The sequence below is a fragment of the Panthera pardus genome, unplaced genomic scaffold (genome assembly GCF_024362965.1).
Source record: "Panthera pardus isolate Hobbes unplaced genomic scaffold, ASM2436296v1 HiC_scaffold_16, whole genome shotgun sequence".
Lineage (NCBI taxonomy): Eukaryota > Metazoa > Chordata > Mammalia > Carnivora > Felidae > Panthera > Panthera pardus.
The window spans coordinates 59,888,874-59,906,236 of record NW_026526721.1 but is presented as its reverse complement, the minus strand read 5'-3'; the positions used below and the strand labels follow the sequence as shown (position 1 = coordinate 59,906,236).

The following is a 17,363-nucleotide window of genomic DNA, read 5'->3' as shown; positions in this document are numbered from 1 at the left end:
ATTTGTATTTCCCTGATGATGAGTGATGTTGAGCATTTTTTCCTGTGTCGGTTGGCCATCTGGATGTCTTCTTTGGAGAAGTGTCTATTCATGTCTTTTGCCCATTTATTCACTGGATTATTTGTTTTTTGGGTGTTGAGTTTGAGAAGTTCTTTATAGATTTTGGATACTAACCCTTTATCTGATAGGTCATTTGCAAATATCTTCTCCCTTTCCATCAGTTGCCTTTTAGTTTTGCTGATTGTTTCCTTCGCTGTGCAGAAGGTTTTTATTTTGATGAGGTCCCAGTAGTTCATTTTTGCTTTTGTTTCCCTTGCCTCTGGAGACGTGTTGAGTAAGAAGTTGCTGCAGCCAAAGTCAAAGAGGTTTTTGCCTGCTTTCTCCTCGAGGATTTTGATGACTTCCTGTCTTACATTGAGGTCTTTCATCCATTTTGAGTTTATTTTTGTGTATGGTGTCAGAAAGTGGTCCAGGTTCATTCTTCTGCCTGTCGCTGTCCAGTTTTCCCAGCACCACTTGCTGAAGAGACTGTCTTTATTCCATTGGATATTCTTTCCTGCTTTGTCAGAGATTAGTTGGCCATACGTTTGTGGGCCCATTTCTGGGTTCTCTCTATTCTGTTCCATTGATCTGAGTGTCTGTTTTTGTGTCAGTATCATACTGTCTTGATGATTACAGCTTTGTAATACAGCTTGAAGTTTGGGATTGTGATGCTTCCTGATTAGGTTTTCTTTTTCAAGATTGCTTTGGCTATTCGGGGTCTTTTCTGGTTCCATACAAATTTTGGGATTGTTTGTTCTAGCTCTGTGGAGAATGCTGGTGTTATTTTGATAGGGATTGCATTGAATATGTAGATTGCTTTGGTTAGTAGACATTTTAACAATATTTGTTCTTCCTATGTAGGAACATAGAATGTTTTTCCATTTTTTGTGTCTTCTTCAGTTTCTTTCATAACCTTTCTATATTTTTAAGTGTATCAATTTTTCACCTCTTTGGTTAGGTTTATTCCTAGGTATTTTATGGTTTTTGGTGCAATTGGAAATGGGATCAATTCCTTGATTTCTCTTTCTGTTGCTTCATTATTGGTGAATAGGAATGCAACCGTTTTCTGGGCACTGATTTTATATCCTGCAACTTTGCTGAATTCATGGATCAGTTCTAGCAGTTTTTTTGATGGAATCTTTTGGGTTTTCCATATAGAGTATCATGTCATCTGCGAAGAGTGAAAGTTTGACCTCCTCCTGGCTGATTTGGATGCCTTTTATTTCTTTATGTTGTCTGATTGCTGAGGCTAAGACTTCCAATACTATGTTGAATAACAGTGGTGAGAGTGGACATCACTGTCTTGTTCCTGACCTTAGAGCTGAAACCTAAAAACTGAGAGCTTTCCCCCATTGAGGATGATATTAGCGTTGGGTTGTTCATATATGGCTTTTATGATCTCGAGGTATGCTCCTTCTATCCCTACTTTCTTGAGGTTTTTTATTAAGAAAGGATGCTGTATTTTGTCAAATGTTTTCTCTGCATCTATTGAGAGGATCATATGGTTCTTGTCCCTTTTTTATTGATGTGATGAATCATGTTAATTGTTTTTGCAGATATTGAACCAGCCCTGCATCCCAGGTATAAATCCCGCTTGGTCATGGTGAATAATTTTCTTAATGTATTGTTGGATCTGGTTGGCTAATATCTTGTTGAGGATTTTTGCATCCATGTTCATCAGGGAAACTGGTCCATAGTTCTCCTTTTTAGTGTGGTCTCTGTCTGGTTTGGAATCAAGGTAATGCTGGCTTCATAGAAAGGGTTTGGAAGTTTTCCTTCCATTTCTATTTTTTGGAACAGCTTCAAAAGAATAGGTATTAACTCTTCCTTAAATGTTTGGTAGAATTCCCCTGGAAAGCCATCGGGCCCTGGACTCTTGTTTTTTGGGGTTAAATATTTTTTGTAATGACTATATATATATATATATATATATATATATATATGTATATATGAAAATGGATATAGATGTTTAGTGACTTGTCTCTTCATGTCATTATACTTTTTTTTGCTTGATTATATATATTTTTCTTATTTGTAGAGCTCTTTATATTAGACTATTGATGCTTTTATTATGACGTATTTTGCAAAATTGTTTCATTTTTTTTGTCCTTTGGGTAAGTTTTGGTGTTTGGTACTATACAGAGTTAAGTTTTTATAGATTTTTTTCTTTCATAATTATACTTGTCATATTTGAAAAGCCCTTTGGGGAAGGTCCCCTACCACCTCACCTTCACCCCAAACCCCTCCAATCTTTCACATAACACTGTTGAGCACTTAACTCAGACATGTAAAATAAACTGGGCACTAAAGAGGCCCCAGTCTTGCTTTTTACCCTGATTTCTGCCAGTAAGTAGGCTGGTTTTAATTTAAACCTAGTCTCTTAGCAAAGGGCTATCATGAGGATGCTTATTGGGACTTATGTAACATTTTGGTACCTTCCCCTAGGCAATTTATCAACCTTTATGTCAGCTAGATAATTTTACTTCCATTGAGACCCAGGAGAGTCCTCTATCTTAAGAAATAGCTGTGTGGAACCTTTTACTTTACAAAGTTACACTGTTGTTATCTTTAAATTTAGAAAAGACAACAAAGTATTTTTTATTTTCATAAAACAGAAAAGTTACTATGTCTAATTTTCTTACTATATGTAAGATATAAAAAGAAATAAAAGCCTTTAAATCTCTGAAATCAACTCTGAAAAAGATATTCTTAAAAGAATATTATAAAAAATAAAGCAAGTGGAAATAAAAGGATATAATATTCTGTAGGTTATTAGATAAACCCTAACTTTTTCCACAGTGTAGAATATAACACAAATAAAATATAAAATCTTTAGTAAGATGCTCACTAATAACACAATTAAAGTGACTAATGTACCACAGATGCATACATTATACCTTGAAATTTTTCAAAATTATCAGCTTATAGATGATTTTCGCTAATTACACCAGCCTGTTCAGTCCTGTTTCACCAAATACAGCAAGTACCGTTAAACTTTCTTTCATTCTTTTATTTTTACCTTGAAAAGTTACTGTGATCCAAATGAAATTTTGCTGTACCCAAGGCTTTTACAGTCTTGCTGGGTTAATAATGCACCATTATCACAAAGTTTAAAAGGGCCTAAAACGTATACCTTGCTTGATGCTAAATTACTTAAGCAGATGTTCTCACAAATAAATATCCATTGACATTTCTGAAGTAGAAGGTTATTTTTTAGTCTTTAACATGTCAGAGTTTCCATATACCGTATTTTTCACTTTAGCTGAGTCTATAGGAAATATTTCCATCATCGTGAAAAATATTTAGTATGGTACCCTCTAGCTAAAAGCTTCTAAGATATAAGATAGTTCATAGTATTTTTCTCCCTGTATCATCGCAGATGGCAGAATCAAAAACTGGTCAGACCTTAGGACACAGAACCTAGAAGAGACATTTTAACTATGTGTTATTTTGGTCAGGATTAGTTTTTCTGATTAAGAATTCTGTTTCCTCCCCCTCTATATAGAACTTATACGAACGAATAATAAGTATGATATCTCAGTCTGTTGAATGAGGTCTGTTATATGATAAAGCTTTAACTCATATGCTAAAATATTGTATTATCGATAATAGTATTATATAATGCAGATATTTGCCCAGTGGTCATGGGCTTGCAAATATTTCCCACAGATAGTCTGGGAATAGCTGGAGACTATAAACTTTAATCCAGGCTTTGATTCTGAAAATAAATGAATGAATAGGTGAATAAATAACATACATACATACCCTGTGATTAATTTATTTGTGGCAAGAGGGGCATTGAGAGAACAGAGCTATTATTCATTTGTAAAGGTATTTGCTAGTTTTCAAACATTCTTTTTCATTTAATTTTTTTCTGAAAGTTTGTTTATTTTTTAGAGAGAGAGAGAGCACAAGTGGGGGAGAGACAGAGACAGGGAGACACAGAATCCGAAGCAGGCTCCAGGCTCTGAGCTGTCAGCACAGAGCCCCACGCGGGCTCAGACTCATGAACCACGAGATCATGACCTGAGCCAAAGTCGATGCTCAACCGACTGAGCTACCCAGGTGCCCCAGTTTTCAAACATTCTTGACAGAGAGTATATCCTTTGCCACAAAATTCAGAGTTAATTCATGCAGATTAAAATTCCTGTAATATATATCTGGAATAATTCTGCCTAATTGACAAATGATCTATCCAAATTAGAAATTTCTAAGAGCACAGTTTTCTTATTGTAAATGTTCTGGCCCACGGCAGTGGTTTGTACAACTGTAGCCACTCGCCCACCTAGTTTCCATGGTGAGCAGCAGTGCACATTCTGAGAACAGCTCACAGATCTACGGCTGGTAGCCTCTGAGATAGCCAGGCCAAGAGCACAGGGCAGTTGTGCCATTGAACCAAACGAGGCTGACTAGATGAGGTTGGATCTCTTCAACATAGTCCTTTAAATAGCTGAACTGTAACATGCTCCTTCTTTCTCAGGTGACTGGTGGGCCGCCTTTGTGGGAAAAGCCTCCCTCAGGGAGCAGTGGTTGCATGCCCAGCCCCCACCTAGGAAGACCAACAAAGAGCAGCTTGCATTTTCCCTTCCAGCATGTCCCTTTGAACACATATGACAATAAGCAGCACGAGACTCAGGATGTTGAGCCGTCCCAACAGCCTGGCAGCAACAAGATCATCAGAACCACCAGCCAGAAAGCAGAATCCATGTGCATGGGTCATTTCCATAACCGCCATGTCTTCCAGCAACAATTGATTGAAAAGCAAAAGAAGAAACTTCAGGAACAGCAGAAAACAATTCTAGAGCTGAAGGAAAGCCAGCGGTTAGCAGAGGCTCGGTGGGCAGCAGAGAGGGCTGCAGCAGTCACAGATGCACAGAGCTGCCAGCTGTCAAACCCCAGAGGAAAAGAACCTAAAAGAACCTGCCAGGTGCTTCCAAAGTATGTCCATTATATCAGAACACTCTTTGGACTCATGATTTGGGTTTTTTCACCTAGTGTTTGAGAGGCCCCTGAACTTCTTTGCCCAGCTTCCAGACTCCATGATCTGTCCCTTTCTTTTATTGTGTACTCTCAAAAGAAAGAAGCCCCTTTCTCATAGATATTTGAGGCCACTAGCGACCTATGAGTTGTATAGTTAGCATTTGTGTTGTGGCTATCTTTGTCTGAGGAGCCCTGTTGCTATACCAGTAAAAGAGAATAATGCTTCCTTGCTTACTCTAACTTGATTTCTGGGTTTCTGATTATGTTTAGTCCTGAGAAGCCAGGTTGGACAATATCAGGTGCAAATAGAGCATCCCCTGGACTGGCTAGATACCTAGGTTAAATGTGTAGTTGGTTTGGATAAAAGTAAACATCTTTGAGCCTGAAATAAGAATCCAGATTTCTCAAAAGTGGTTTCAGATATGCTTGTGACATACTCAATACATGTGATAAATGGTAGGATAAGAAGTGGGTGATAGATACCTATTGATTTGAAGCCCTGGGATGGGAGTCTGAGCACCTGACTCACCTTGCAGACTGAGGACAGTCACTCAACCTTCCCATGCCTCCTCACACCAATTTATCGAGTGGGTATAATATGCAGTTATCTTAGAGAGTAAAGATTAATGAAAATTTGTGAAATGCTTTGAGTTCCTCAGGCTCAAGAGTTTTGAACAATGCTGGTTATTGGTCTGAATTCTTTCCTTTTTTTTTTTTTTTTTTTTAACCCCCAGCTCGCCTGTTGCTTCCCCTGGAACTGATGGTAGTAGAAGTGACTCCCAAAATTCTCTCTCTGGAGCCAGAAGGAACCCAAGGCAGCTGATGGCACCCCACCCCATACTGAAAGGCAGGGCGGTCTTGGTGGTGGTCTGGTGGGGGTTATCTTCCTTCCTGAAATAGGATATGCTGGGACTGAATCCCAGCAACTCCTGGGTTTTGAGACTTGGCAGAACCTGGTCAAAGATGTGAGGAGACCAGTGCACCAGAGAGTTCCACGGCTTTTTTCCTGCCCCTTCTGCCAAACTTTTTGGCCTTCCCACCCAATACAAAAAGAACAAAAACAAACTGAAAGATGCATCATCTTTCTGCAATATGAGATTTGGACTGTGGGAAAAAAATGGGACAGTTACACTAATGAGAAAACTCTGAGTAACTGCTAACAACAAACACTGATAAAGATCACCTGACATTATACTTTGTTAACCTTAAAATATTGATCCATTTACAGCAATCCACATCAAGTTACTACATCATCTTATAATGAGTTGTACCTTGATGGTGATAATAACATTTTGATGCATGTGGTAATCATTATTTAAACCAAATAATGCTATGAGAAGAAAAGCATTCTCCACCTAGTGAATCTGCTAATTGTTTTTACTGAATACTCAGTCATGCACTGTATATGTTTGTATGTAGAGGTAGGCACATTAGCAGTTCAGTTATATTGTGGTTTGTAAATCTGATTTTTCACCTATGGCAAGATAGTTGCCCTAATAAGAAGTGACGTCACCTGAAGGCACGCTGTGCCTGAAGTCCTTCCTTTTCATGAAGAAAGTAGCAGGCTTTGCATTGACTCTTTGCCAGGACGGCAATCTATGCCATCTTTGTCTACCCCTGAGGATGGTCAGGAAATGCCTAGTTCAGTGTGCTTGTTTTTAAAAAATTATTGTTTGGATCAAGCGGTTATCATATTTTAGAACTGCAGGCTCCTTTTCAAGTAGTCTTTAATGATTCGCTCTAGAAAACATGGGGAAAGCGCTTATTACCAGAGACTCTGCTCCTCAGGGCTCTTGCTTTAATCCTCTAGTCTATTTCTGCCTCCTTGAAGACAGCCTCACTGCCGCCATCTGCAGCTTTCCCACTATTCTTTTTCTAGGAAAGCAGACACTTAATATCTGTAAGAAATAGCCTGGTGAGTTTTTTGTTTATTAATTCTTGAAAGTTGGACTTAAATTTTTCCTATCACGGCACAAGGAACCAAAAGTAACTTGGCTGACTTAGGTGGGCAGAACTTGATACTCCTCCCACCCGTGCCCATCTTCCTGTAAAAGCCCAGCTGATGACAGAGTCATATTATCAGACCATCTTGCACATTTGCTTCTTTTGGATCGATATTTAATAGACTGTCAAGCACAGGAGTCTGACACTTGAATTCACTCAGATGCCAGTTCTCTAAATGCCTAGTACAATTCCATTTTCTGCCCATCTGGATATCTATTCATGCCTTAAAACTAAATTTTAATATATTCATCGTGACCCCAAACTTCAGTTTGTTGTTGTTGTTTCACCTACAGACATACTTACATGTATGTATGTAGTATAATGACTTAGGGAAAAAATAGCAGACCCAATGGGATTTGAAGACTGATTGTACTGTCAAAGTCTGTGTCAGATGTATTTAAAGTTTTCTACATTCGTTAAAGAAATGATCAAATTAAAATTCTGGTTTCTGGGGGCACCTGGGTGGCTCAGTCAGTTAAGCGCCCGACTCTTGATCTCAGGGTCATGAGTTCAAGCCCCGCGTTGGGCTCCATGCTGGGCGTGAAGCCTACTTAAAAAAGAATTCTGGTTTCTGGGTTTCATTAAGAAAAGTATCATCAAGGCACATTCTCTTATTTAAATCAGTAAACATTTATTCTAATAGAAAAGTAAACAAAAAAACAATTTGCAAATTGTTCATCACTGCTGAGGATAGGATTTTAGGTCTTTAACTTGTACGGGGTATATAAGTAACACATATATACTCATATATTTATAAATAGCAACTACAACTTCTATTTTATATGAATTTTTTATTTATATATTTACCAACAAATAAATAAATGTTTCTGAGATTGTAAACACCCAACCGGCAAGAAAACCCTAACAGTAACACTAAATTTTGCTATAAAATGTGGAGACATTTCTTTTGCAATGTTCCTTATATTTTTTATATCGGAGCTCTGTTACTATTTTCTAGCCATGGAAGAGAGAGCAGTTCAGCGAGCTGAACGTAGGCGGATCTTGGCAGAGAGGAAGAAAAAACAAGAAGAGGAGAAATTGGTAAATCAAGAATGAAACCCCAGGCAAGAAAAAAGATTCGTATAGGTCTTTATTTAAAAAAAAAAAAAAATGATCCTCATTTTTTTTAAACAAAAAACAGCTTGTTTAAGTGTTTTGAGACAAGAGAGCTAGGTCAACTTTAGAAATGGCTTTTTACCCACTGGCCTGAACTCTGAAAATTTTAGGAAAACAAAGGTAAAAAACAGAAACACCATTAGTGTAGCAGGAAGGAAATGTTATAAAAGTTGATGAGAGCCAGCAATTGGGAAGATCTGCACATTTAGATTTAGATGTCTGATCTGGTAAGCTGCAAAGGTGAGTAGTTCCTGTCATACAGAGTTGTGACCTAGACTGTCAAAAGTAAATTTTGTACCTAGTAAGAAAAAATAAATAGTTCTAACAGTTTGGGGTGGGGGGGGGTTTGAGTGTGAAATGAAAGAAATTTCCGACACTTTATAGAGTTTGGACTTAGTGTTTCACAGGTGAAAATAACTAAAAAGTAATTATTTTTTACTGAAAAAGTAATGTCCTTTTCTTGCTTAGTATCACCTTCCCAAGTAGAAGATAATTATTTTGGAGATACTTTTAAGTTACACAAGTGATCACCTATTTGTTGGGTTTTCTACTTTTATCATGAAGTATAGGCTTCTTCCAGGGACAGAGCGGGCACTTTGGTAGATACTTGACTTTCTTCAATATGAAAAATCTTATGTCCATACAAATATAGCATTCTTATTGTTTACTGACTCTAATGTTGATTAGGCCCAGTTAAAGGCCCAAGAGGAGGACCGTCAGAAGAGGGAAGCAGAAGAAAAGGAAGCTCAGCTTAAGAAAAAACAAGAAGAGAAGAGACTGCAGAAAATGGTTTGTAGCAAATGTTTGGTCAGCCATACATAGCACCTGTCTCTTAAAGCCTATTGTGTGCATTACTGTGGCCCTCTGCACCTTCTCCATCCCAGAACTTCCAACCAGAACACTCTTTTCACACCTCTACCCTTTTTTTCTACCTTAGTTAGTGAAAACCTGCTCATTCTTCAGCTTAAACAGAACTTCTTCCAGATTAGCCTTTCTTGCCTTGTACACTCTCTTCTCCACCCAAGGTTAAGTTCCCCTTAATGGACTCTGGAATGTGTTTTCTTCAAAGCATTACCAGGGCTTGTAATTAAGCATATGTTTTGTGGTTGTCTTATTGATTTCAGCATCCCCAACTAAACTGAAATCTCCTTGAGAATAAAGGGAGCAGTCTGGTGCTGCTCACTGTTGTTTTGGTTAGCAGTATAGTAGGCATATAGTAGGAACTCAGCAAGTGTGTTGAATGAGTGAATAGATGAATGAACAAATAAGTGAACAAATGGAGGAAAATACACACAGAAGAAATAAGAGCTGAAACTTTTACTTTCAAGATTATTAAATTCTGGTTGGAAAGATAAGGCCTAAAATTGCACACCTGTCAGACAATGTAGTCCAGCATATGCTGTCTTGTGCCTCAAAGTCCAAAGGAGATCAAGAGAGTCATATAAGGCAAGACCTATTAAGATTTGGGGGATATTATAGATCTTTTTGTAGGAAAGAGATTCAAATTGGAAATTGTATTAGTCATGATTCTACAGAGAAATGGAAGCAATAAGATATATGTATAAGGAAGAGATTTATTATGAGGAATTGGCTCACATGATTATAGAGATTGAGAAGTCCCACAGTCTGCCATCTGCAAACTGTAGACCCAGAAAAGCCAGCAATGTAATTCCAGTCTGAGTCTGAAGGCCTGAAACCAGGATAATTGATGGTATAGATTCCACATTAGGAGCAGGACAAGACCAATGTCCCATCTCAAGCAGGCAGCCAGAAAGAAAAAAGAGGCAAATTGTTCCTTGGACGATGCCATTTGGACATTTGGGAGGACAGTCTACAAAGTCCATAGATTCAAATGCTAATCTCATCCCAAAACACATTCACAGACCACCCCTAAATGTTTCATGTAGGCATCCTGTGGCACATTCAAGTTAACACATAAAATTAACAAGTCTACCCCTTATCAACTTGGCATCCATACATATCTTCTTAACTCACACTTGATCTCCAAATAAAGACAACAACAAGATCATAATTCTGCTTAACTTGATACAACTATCCTGCGTACAAGTGAAAGCATACTAGCTCCTTCCCCAGAAGAGGAAGTAAAGTTGTTGAGTGATGTTTACTCTTCTTGTTGCTGTCCCATAACTTAAATACCGTGATGTAAAATTAAAAATACTTAAACACAATGATACAAAGTCAATACATCTTATATTACTGTTCATTGCAGAACATTTGAGAATACCAAAAAAAAACTTTTTTTAAATCTATGAGCTCAGCACTAAGAGGTAACTATTTAATACCTTAGTATATTTACTACTTTTTCTCTAAGCATCTCTCTCTTAATAGACTGATAACCTGGGGTGGGGGAAGGGGCGGTGTATGTAGCTTTTAAGCTCCTTTTTTGCATTTCAGAGTCTATCATGAGTTTTTTCACTTGTCATTCACAATTCTTCAAAACCTATTATATGCTGAAGGTCATTTTTTAAGTTTTTAAATTAAGTTAGTTAACATAGAGCATTACTACTAAAATGTTAACATATTTGTTTCAAGTGTAGAATTTAGTGACTCATCACTTACCATACAACACCGAGTGCTCATCACAAGTACCCTCCTTAATACCCATTATTTTTAAAAAATAAACTTTTTCTTTTGGATAATTTAGGCTTACAAAAAAGTTGCAAAGGTAGTACAGGGAGATTTCCTACAACCCTCACTTAGTTTCAGTTTCTCCTTTAATGTTACCATCTTATATTACCATGGTACGTTTGTCAAAGCTAAGAAACCAACATTATTACATTACTATTAACACCAGACATTATTCAGATTTCACTGATTTTTCCAGTTTTTCTAACTTTTTTGCTGTGTCTTCACGTAGTGGAAAGAGCTAAGGAGCTTTGTGAAATCAGATTTCACCGATTTTTCCAGTTTTTCTAACTTTTTGCTGTGTCTTCACGTAGTGGAAAGAGCTAGGGAGCTTTGTGGGGTCTCTTTTATGACAGCACATCCCATTCTGAGGGCTCCACCCTCATGACCTAAGCACCCAAAGGCCCCACTTCCTAACACCATCACTTTGGGCACTTTGGTAGATACTTGACTTTCTTCAATATGAAAAATCTTATGTCCATACAAATATAGCATTCTCATTGTTTACTCTTCCCTTTCTGTATCCGCTAGCTCAGTCTGTAACCTTAAAGCCTTTGCCTGTGTGAGGTTCCCCCTCCACTTAGGTGAGATATGGGGGGCAAGTCTGGGCAGAGCTCTCTTCCCCCCCAGCTGCAGTAGCAGTCCACTAGTACACTGAAGTAGGGCCACTTGCAGATGAAGGCTTTGTTTCCCAAGGGAGAATAGTTTGGGCAGATTTCACAGTGACTGCTGTTACTCTCCCCGAGCCAGAACCATGGTAGGAACTTTATCTGGATTCCCTCGATTCTCTCTGTGACAGCCTGGCGGAGTTCCTAGAGCAAAAGCCTGCAAAAAGGTGGGAACCTCCCTATCACTATGACCTGCAGATAAAATATAACATTAGTCCAAAATGGTAGACCAAGAGATGTGTCATATAGACTAGTTTCCATTTAGTAAATCTACTATAGCTGTTTCAATAAAGATAGATGCATGTTCAAACTGTGTTTGAGCTTTCTTTGCAAGCAACTTCAGATCTAAAATACATTTGACAGTTGTCTCCTTTGCTTCTGGGCAGTCATGCTCTCCACAGTGTATTTCTCTACCCAGTTTATCATGAGGTCTTTTTCCTTCTGATGCATCATATTCTGCACAGGCAATTCTTTACCTCCTCGTGTACTTGATACAGCCATTCCTAGTAAGCAACCACCAAGGCCATGGCAGCATTATTCCTCTGGACAAAAAGATAATGACATTTCTGAACTAGTGCCTGCTATGACTTCTCTGAATCAGTCACATCCTGGATGTATTTGATGGGAGCCTGCTTCTCTTCTTCTAGTTGGGATTTTTTTTTCTTATTATCTGTTTACAGTATGAGGTACCATATTTTCTAATTACATAGATGAGCAACCCTACTGTTGATATGGTAGAGAAGGTTTCTGGGGCAGTCTCATGTATTTCTTCGGATAAGAAATACAAGATAAGTCCTTTGACATGTTTCAGGATAAAAGAACTAAAACAATTCCTTAGGGATAAGCCTATGACAAATTTGTCCTGTATATTCAGAAAGAAATGGTTCAGGGTTAAGACATGACTGCCCTTTCTGAAAGGGCCGACCTTGTTACCTACATTTTAGCTGGTGCTAGAAATTCTGCATTCTTCAGAGGAGGCCACTGTAGCTATGGCAGGAAGTATGACCTGGGACAGCATGGTCATTCATTGATGATCCAAGTGATGGTGGCTTAGTGTTTCTGTGTCCCTGACAGGGTAGCTTGTCAGATGTAGCAGTATGATGGCCACTTGTGGGTCTCATTCAGTGACCTTTTGAAAATAAAAATCTAGGGGTGCCTGAGTGGCTCAGTCAGTTAAGCATCCAACTTCAGCTCAGGACATGATCTCACAGCTCATGAGTTCTAGCCCCACATTGGGCTCTGTGCTGACAGCTCAGAGCCTGGAGACTGCTTTGGGATTCTGTGTCTCCCTGTCTCCCTCTCTGCCCCTTCCCTGCTCATGCATACACTCTCACTCTCTCTCTCTCTCTCTCTCTCTCTCTCTCTCTCTCTCTCTCTCTCAAAAATACACATTTTTAAAAAATTATAAAAAAGAAAAAAATCTAAACTTTAACATCCCATTGTCCATTTTTCTGAAAAGCTTACTTTCTAGTAATATTTATCAGGCAGTAACTTTTATGGATATATAAATATGTTTTTGATTAGTAGACAGTTGATGAAGTTTTTAAGTCTTCCATAATTGTGTAACAAGCATATTTGTTCACTAAACAAGTATCTATAGAGCCTCTACTATGTGCTAGGCATCATTCTAGGTATTAGAATAGAGCAATGGAGAAGATAGACAACACTTCTGCCCTCGCAAAGATTATATGCTACCTGGGGAGAATAGGAAGTAAACAAGGTAACAAAGAAGTAGGGAGGGAGAGGTAAAATGGGGGAATGAGGGAAGCAAGATGGAAAGGCTTCTCTGAGGAGGTGATATTTGAGCTGTAAGATGCTAAGGAGGCTTCTGCAAGGTCCAGTAGGGGCATGTTAAATGTGAGATACCTATTACACATCCAACTGAATGTATCAAATAGCTGAATATATAAGCCTGGATATGAAGATTGTAGTAAGGAACGTGAAAGTCAAAAACATGTCAATGTTATTAATGCTCTGGGAATGGATGAAATCAGCTTGGGAGATTGGTTGGAGAAGAAATATAAGGGTCCAAGACCAAGTCCTAGAGTGTATAAATAATTACTGAGGATGAGAAGCTAATGAGGTAGAAAGAGAACCAGAAGAAATTTTTGTCAAAAAAGCTGAGAGAAAAACCATTTCTGGAAAGGGGTTGATGGTAGTTAACTGTACTAAATAGTGCTGAGTTCAATTAAAAGGAGGACAGACTCTTTGATTTGGCAAGATGGAGCTCATTCATGACTATGAGTATAATCGGGGTCACATGGGATCAAAGAAGATTCTGTCATGGCTGGTGATTGTTTTTTCTGCCTTATTTTATTTTCTAAAGATGGGAGTTACATGTACATAGTTGCATAGCAATGGGAATGATCCAGTAGTAAGGGAGAAATTCATGATACCAGAGAGCAAAGGGTATAAATTATAGGAGTATATAAATGTTCCAGAATATGTGCCAGAACACAATGAAAGGGTGGCTTATAGTGGACAGAAGGCAGAGAGTTTGGGAATGGTGTTGACTGCCCTGTAGTCTTCTTACTTCTTGCTGTAATTTCTGGTCTTTCAAAGTAGTAGTGGTGGAGAAATATACACATGCACATATACACGTTCAGATTAGTCTTATTTTTTGCACATCACTTGTTGAATAATTTAAATCAGAAAGATGCCCTAATTTTTTATCCCTTCTTAGCCTGAGTGAACTATGCTATATGAAACCCCAATATAAGTGCCATCTCAAAGCAGACACCATCATTTCATGTAATCCTTTGTTTTATGTACAGGAAATGGAAAATATGGTAATATTAATGAAATACAGTGAACTCTTGAGGAATCCTTAATCAAGAGGTAAAATATATATTTAAATAATTTGCTGTGGAAACCGAATTTTGGCTCAAGCAGCTTTCTATTAAATGTTTTTCTATTTTTTTCATCGAAAAGTAAACTTCAAAGAAGGCTATTTTAATTTGCAACGATGTGGAAGGAACTAGGGTGTATTATGCTAAGCGAAGTAAGTCAAAGAAAGACAAATACTGTATGATTTCACTCTTGTGGAATTTAAGAAACAAAATAGATGAACATATGGGAGGAGGAAAAAAAGGAGAAACAAACCATAAGAGACTCTTAAGAATAGAGAACAAACTGAGGGTTGGTGGAGGGAGGTGGGTAGGGGATGGGCTACATGGGTGATGGGTATTAGGAGGCCACTTGTTATTGATGACCACTGGGAGTCGTATGTAAGTGATGAATCACTGAATTCTACTCCTGAAGCCAATATTGCACTGTATGTTAACTAATTAGAATTTAAACAAAAATTTGAAAAGAAAAAGTAATAAAGACTCATTTTCCCTGCTCCATCCAAAAATGGGTTTTCTTTTGAACCTACAACATCAGCCATAGAGTTGTAATTCTAGGAAAATATTTACACCATAACTTAGGTGTGTGTGTGAACAGGGTTGGTGAGACAGGATTTCTCCAAAGGCTTATTGTCTGTGTTGAATTACTGTCTGTAAGTTGCAACTGCCATCTCAATGCTGCAGGGACATTTCAGTGGATGTGAAAATGGCTACTTTTCTGTTTTCCTCCCCACATAACCCTCAGCTGCTCCTTGTTACTCATTAAGAAAATTCTTATAAATGATTTTTATTTCTGACCATTCAGTTCAATATCTCAAGTGTCTGGAATAAAGATTATAAAGATAATTTTATGTTAGTGATTTAGAGAATGTGGACATTTCATCTTAAGGAATTTGTACTGAAACCGGTAGTTTGGAATGGAAGATCAGGACAAATCTCCCTTCCATATTAGAAATGTTCCACTTGCTTCTCTAATTTTTTTTTTTTCTTGCATAAGACTCAGCAATGAAGCAGCTTGTCAGAATCAGCTAATTCAGCACACTTTTCCTCAAGTGAAATTGGGGGGGGGGGTAGAAAAAGAAGCTTAAATTCAATATTTTTATATTTACACTACATAGATGACAACTACTGTAAAGTCTTTGCTTTTGTTCTTGTGACTCTCGTAACGGGTATCAGTTGCTACCACTCACCTTTTTAAGGTAGTTTTTTCTCTCACTTTTATTATAGCTCATTTTTATTAAAAAGAGAAATACAAGAAATCCTAATACCTTTACAGTAAACCATTAAGATTCCGTCATCTTCCTCAGTCAGCCTCTCGGGGTGCAGTTCTTCTTTGAAGAGAACGGAGGTGTCTTTTCTCAGTGCATCACCACGGATGGTTAAGCTTTCTCCTCCTCAGAGAAGGGAGGGCTGCCTAATGATCATCAAATATTTTTAACTCTTTTTTGGACTTATTTGTTCATCACGTTTTTAAAAATCCCAGTGTAAGAATATTATTGTAGGCATTAAATGGAGTATAGAGTATCTTTAAATTTAAATAGGGTATTATTTACATATAAATCTCTACCCCATAATCCAAATGAAGGGACTGTATTGCTACATTTCCCATAATAATGAGGGGAAAATATTGATTGCTCTTCTAACTAGATGTTTTACTTTGGGGGAACTTAGTGACATGCAAATCATCTGTGAACAATACTGAATATATCTAAGAATATGTACAGCATTCATTCGTGTAGTACTTATGACCAACTTGTCCCCACCCTCTTGGCAGAATTGTTTCCCATGATGCTCCAGTGTTCTGTTACCATGATTAGCACACTGTTTAGTAGTTATATGTTGAAATTAAATTAATTAGTTATTTGTTGAAATTCATTAGTGTTTGGGTCATGGCATTTTTACTTATTTTTTGCAGCTTTGCTGAGGTATAATTCTTCCTAATGAAGTGACCCTTTTGTCATGATATAATGACCTTTTTTATCTTTTATTATAGATTTTGGCTTAATGTCTGATGTAGATATAACTACCCCTGCTCTCTTTCGTTTGCATTTGCATGGAATATCTTTTTTCCATCCCTTTACTGTTAGTTTCTATGTGTCCTTAAAGCCGAAATGAGCCTCTCCCAGGCAGCAGATGGTTGGGTCCTGGGTTTTTTTAATCCATTCAGCCACTGTATGGCTTTTAATTGGACAATTTAGTCTGTGTGCATTTAGGTTTTTGTTTGTTTGTTTTAGAGAGAGTGCAAGTGGGGGAGGGGCAGCGAGAAAGAGAGAAAGAATCTTAAGCAGGCTCTACGCTCAGCATAGAGCCTGACACAGGGCTCAGTCTCATAACCCTGAGATCATGACCTGAACTGAAATTAAGAGTCAGATGCTTAACTGAGCCACCCAGGCACTGCAGTCTGTGTTCATTTAAGGTAATTGATAAGGGGCACCCGGGTGGGTGGCTCAGTCACTTAAGCATCCAACTTCAGCTCAGGTCATGATCTCACAGTTCGTGAGTTGATGCCTCACATCAGGCTCTGCACTGACAGTGTGGAGCCTGCTTGGGATTCTCTCTCTGCCCCTCCCCTGCTCATGCGCTCTCAAAATAAATAAACTTAAAAAAATAAATAAAGTAAATGATAGGTGTGGACTTACTCTTGCCATATTGTTTATTGTAGTTTTGTAGTTCCTTTATTCCTTTCTTCCTCTCTTGCTTTCTTCTTTTGTAATTTAATGATCCTCTGTAGTGGAATGCTTTGATTCCTTTCTCTATCTTTTTTTGTGTACTTACTATAGGTTTATGCTTTTTGGTTATAAGGCTGACGTAAAACATCTTATAGTTATAATCGTCTGTTTTAAGCTGATTAAGTTTGTATACAAACTTCTACATTTTTATACTCTCGCTCCCAGTTTATGTTGATGTCACAATTTACAGTTCTTAATAGTGAGTATCCATTAACAAATTATCACTATAGTTATTTTTAATACTTTTGTCTTCTGACCTTTATACTGGAGTTATAAGTGATTCACCCACCACCATTACAATATTAGAGTATTCTGGATTAAACCACACACAC

General features: G+C 37.9%; 1 protein-coding gene and 1 pseudogene across 5 annotated transcripts in view; one reads left to right on the top strand and one right to left on the bottom strand.

Annotated features, from left to right (window-relative positions):
- CCDC191 (coiled-coil domain containing 191) overlaps positions 1-17,363 on the top strand; it is an 89,248-nt gene that overhangs the window by 48,478 nt on the left and 23,407 nt on the right. For 4 of the 5 annotated variants that reach the window (XM_053903355.1, XM_053903356.1, XM_019448413.2 and 1 more), the window contains 4 exons: positions 4,523-4,980; positions 5,757-5,869; positions 7,985-8,067; positions 8,830-8,931. In XM_053903355.1, the coding sequence (XP_053759330.1) occupies positions 4,523-4,980; positions 5,757-5,869; positions 7,985-8,067; positions 8,830-8,931 (756 nt within the window). Of the gene's footprint in view, positions 1-4,522; positions 4,981-5,756; positions 5,870-7,984; positions 8,068-8,829; positions 8,932-14,230; positions 14,295-17,363 lie in introns of those variants that run through there. The other variant, XM_053903358.1, reaches the window with a different exon arrangement.
- On the bottom strand, positions 11,054-12,995 carry LOC109266415 (ATP synthase F(0) complex subunit B1, mitochondrial-like; annotated as a pseudogene).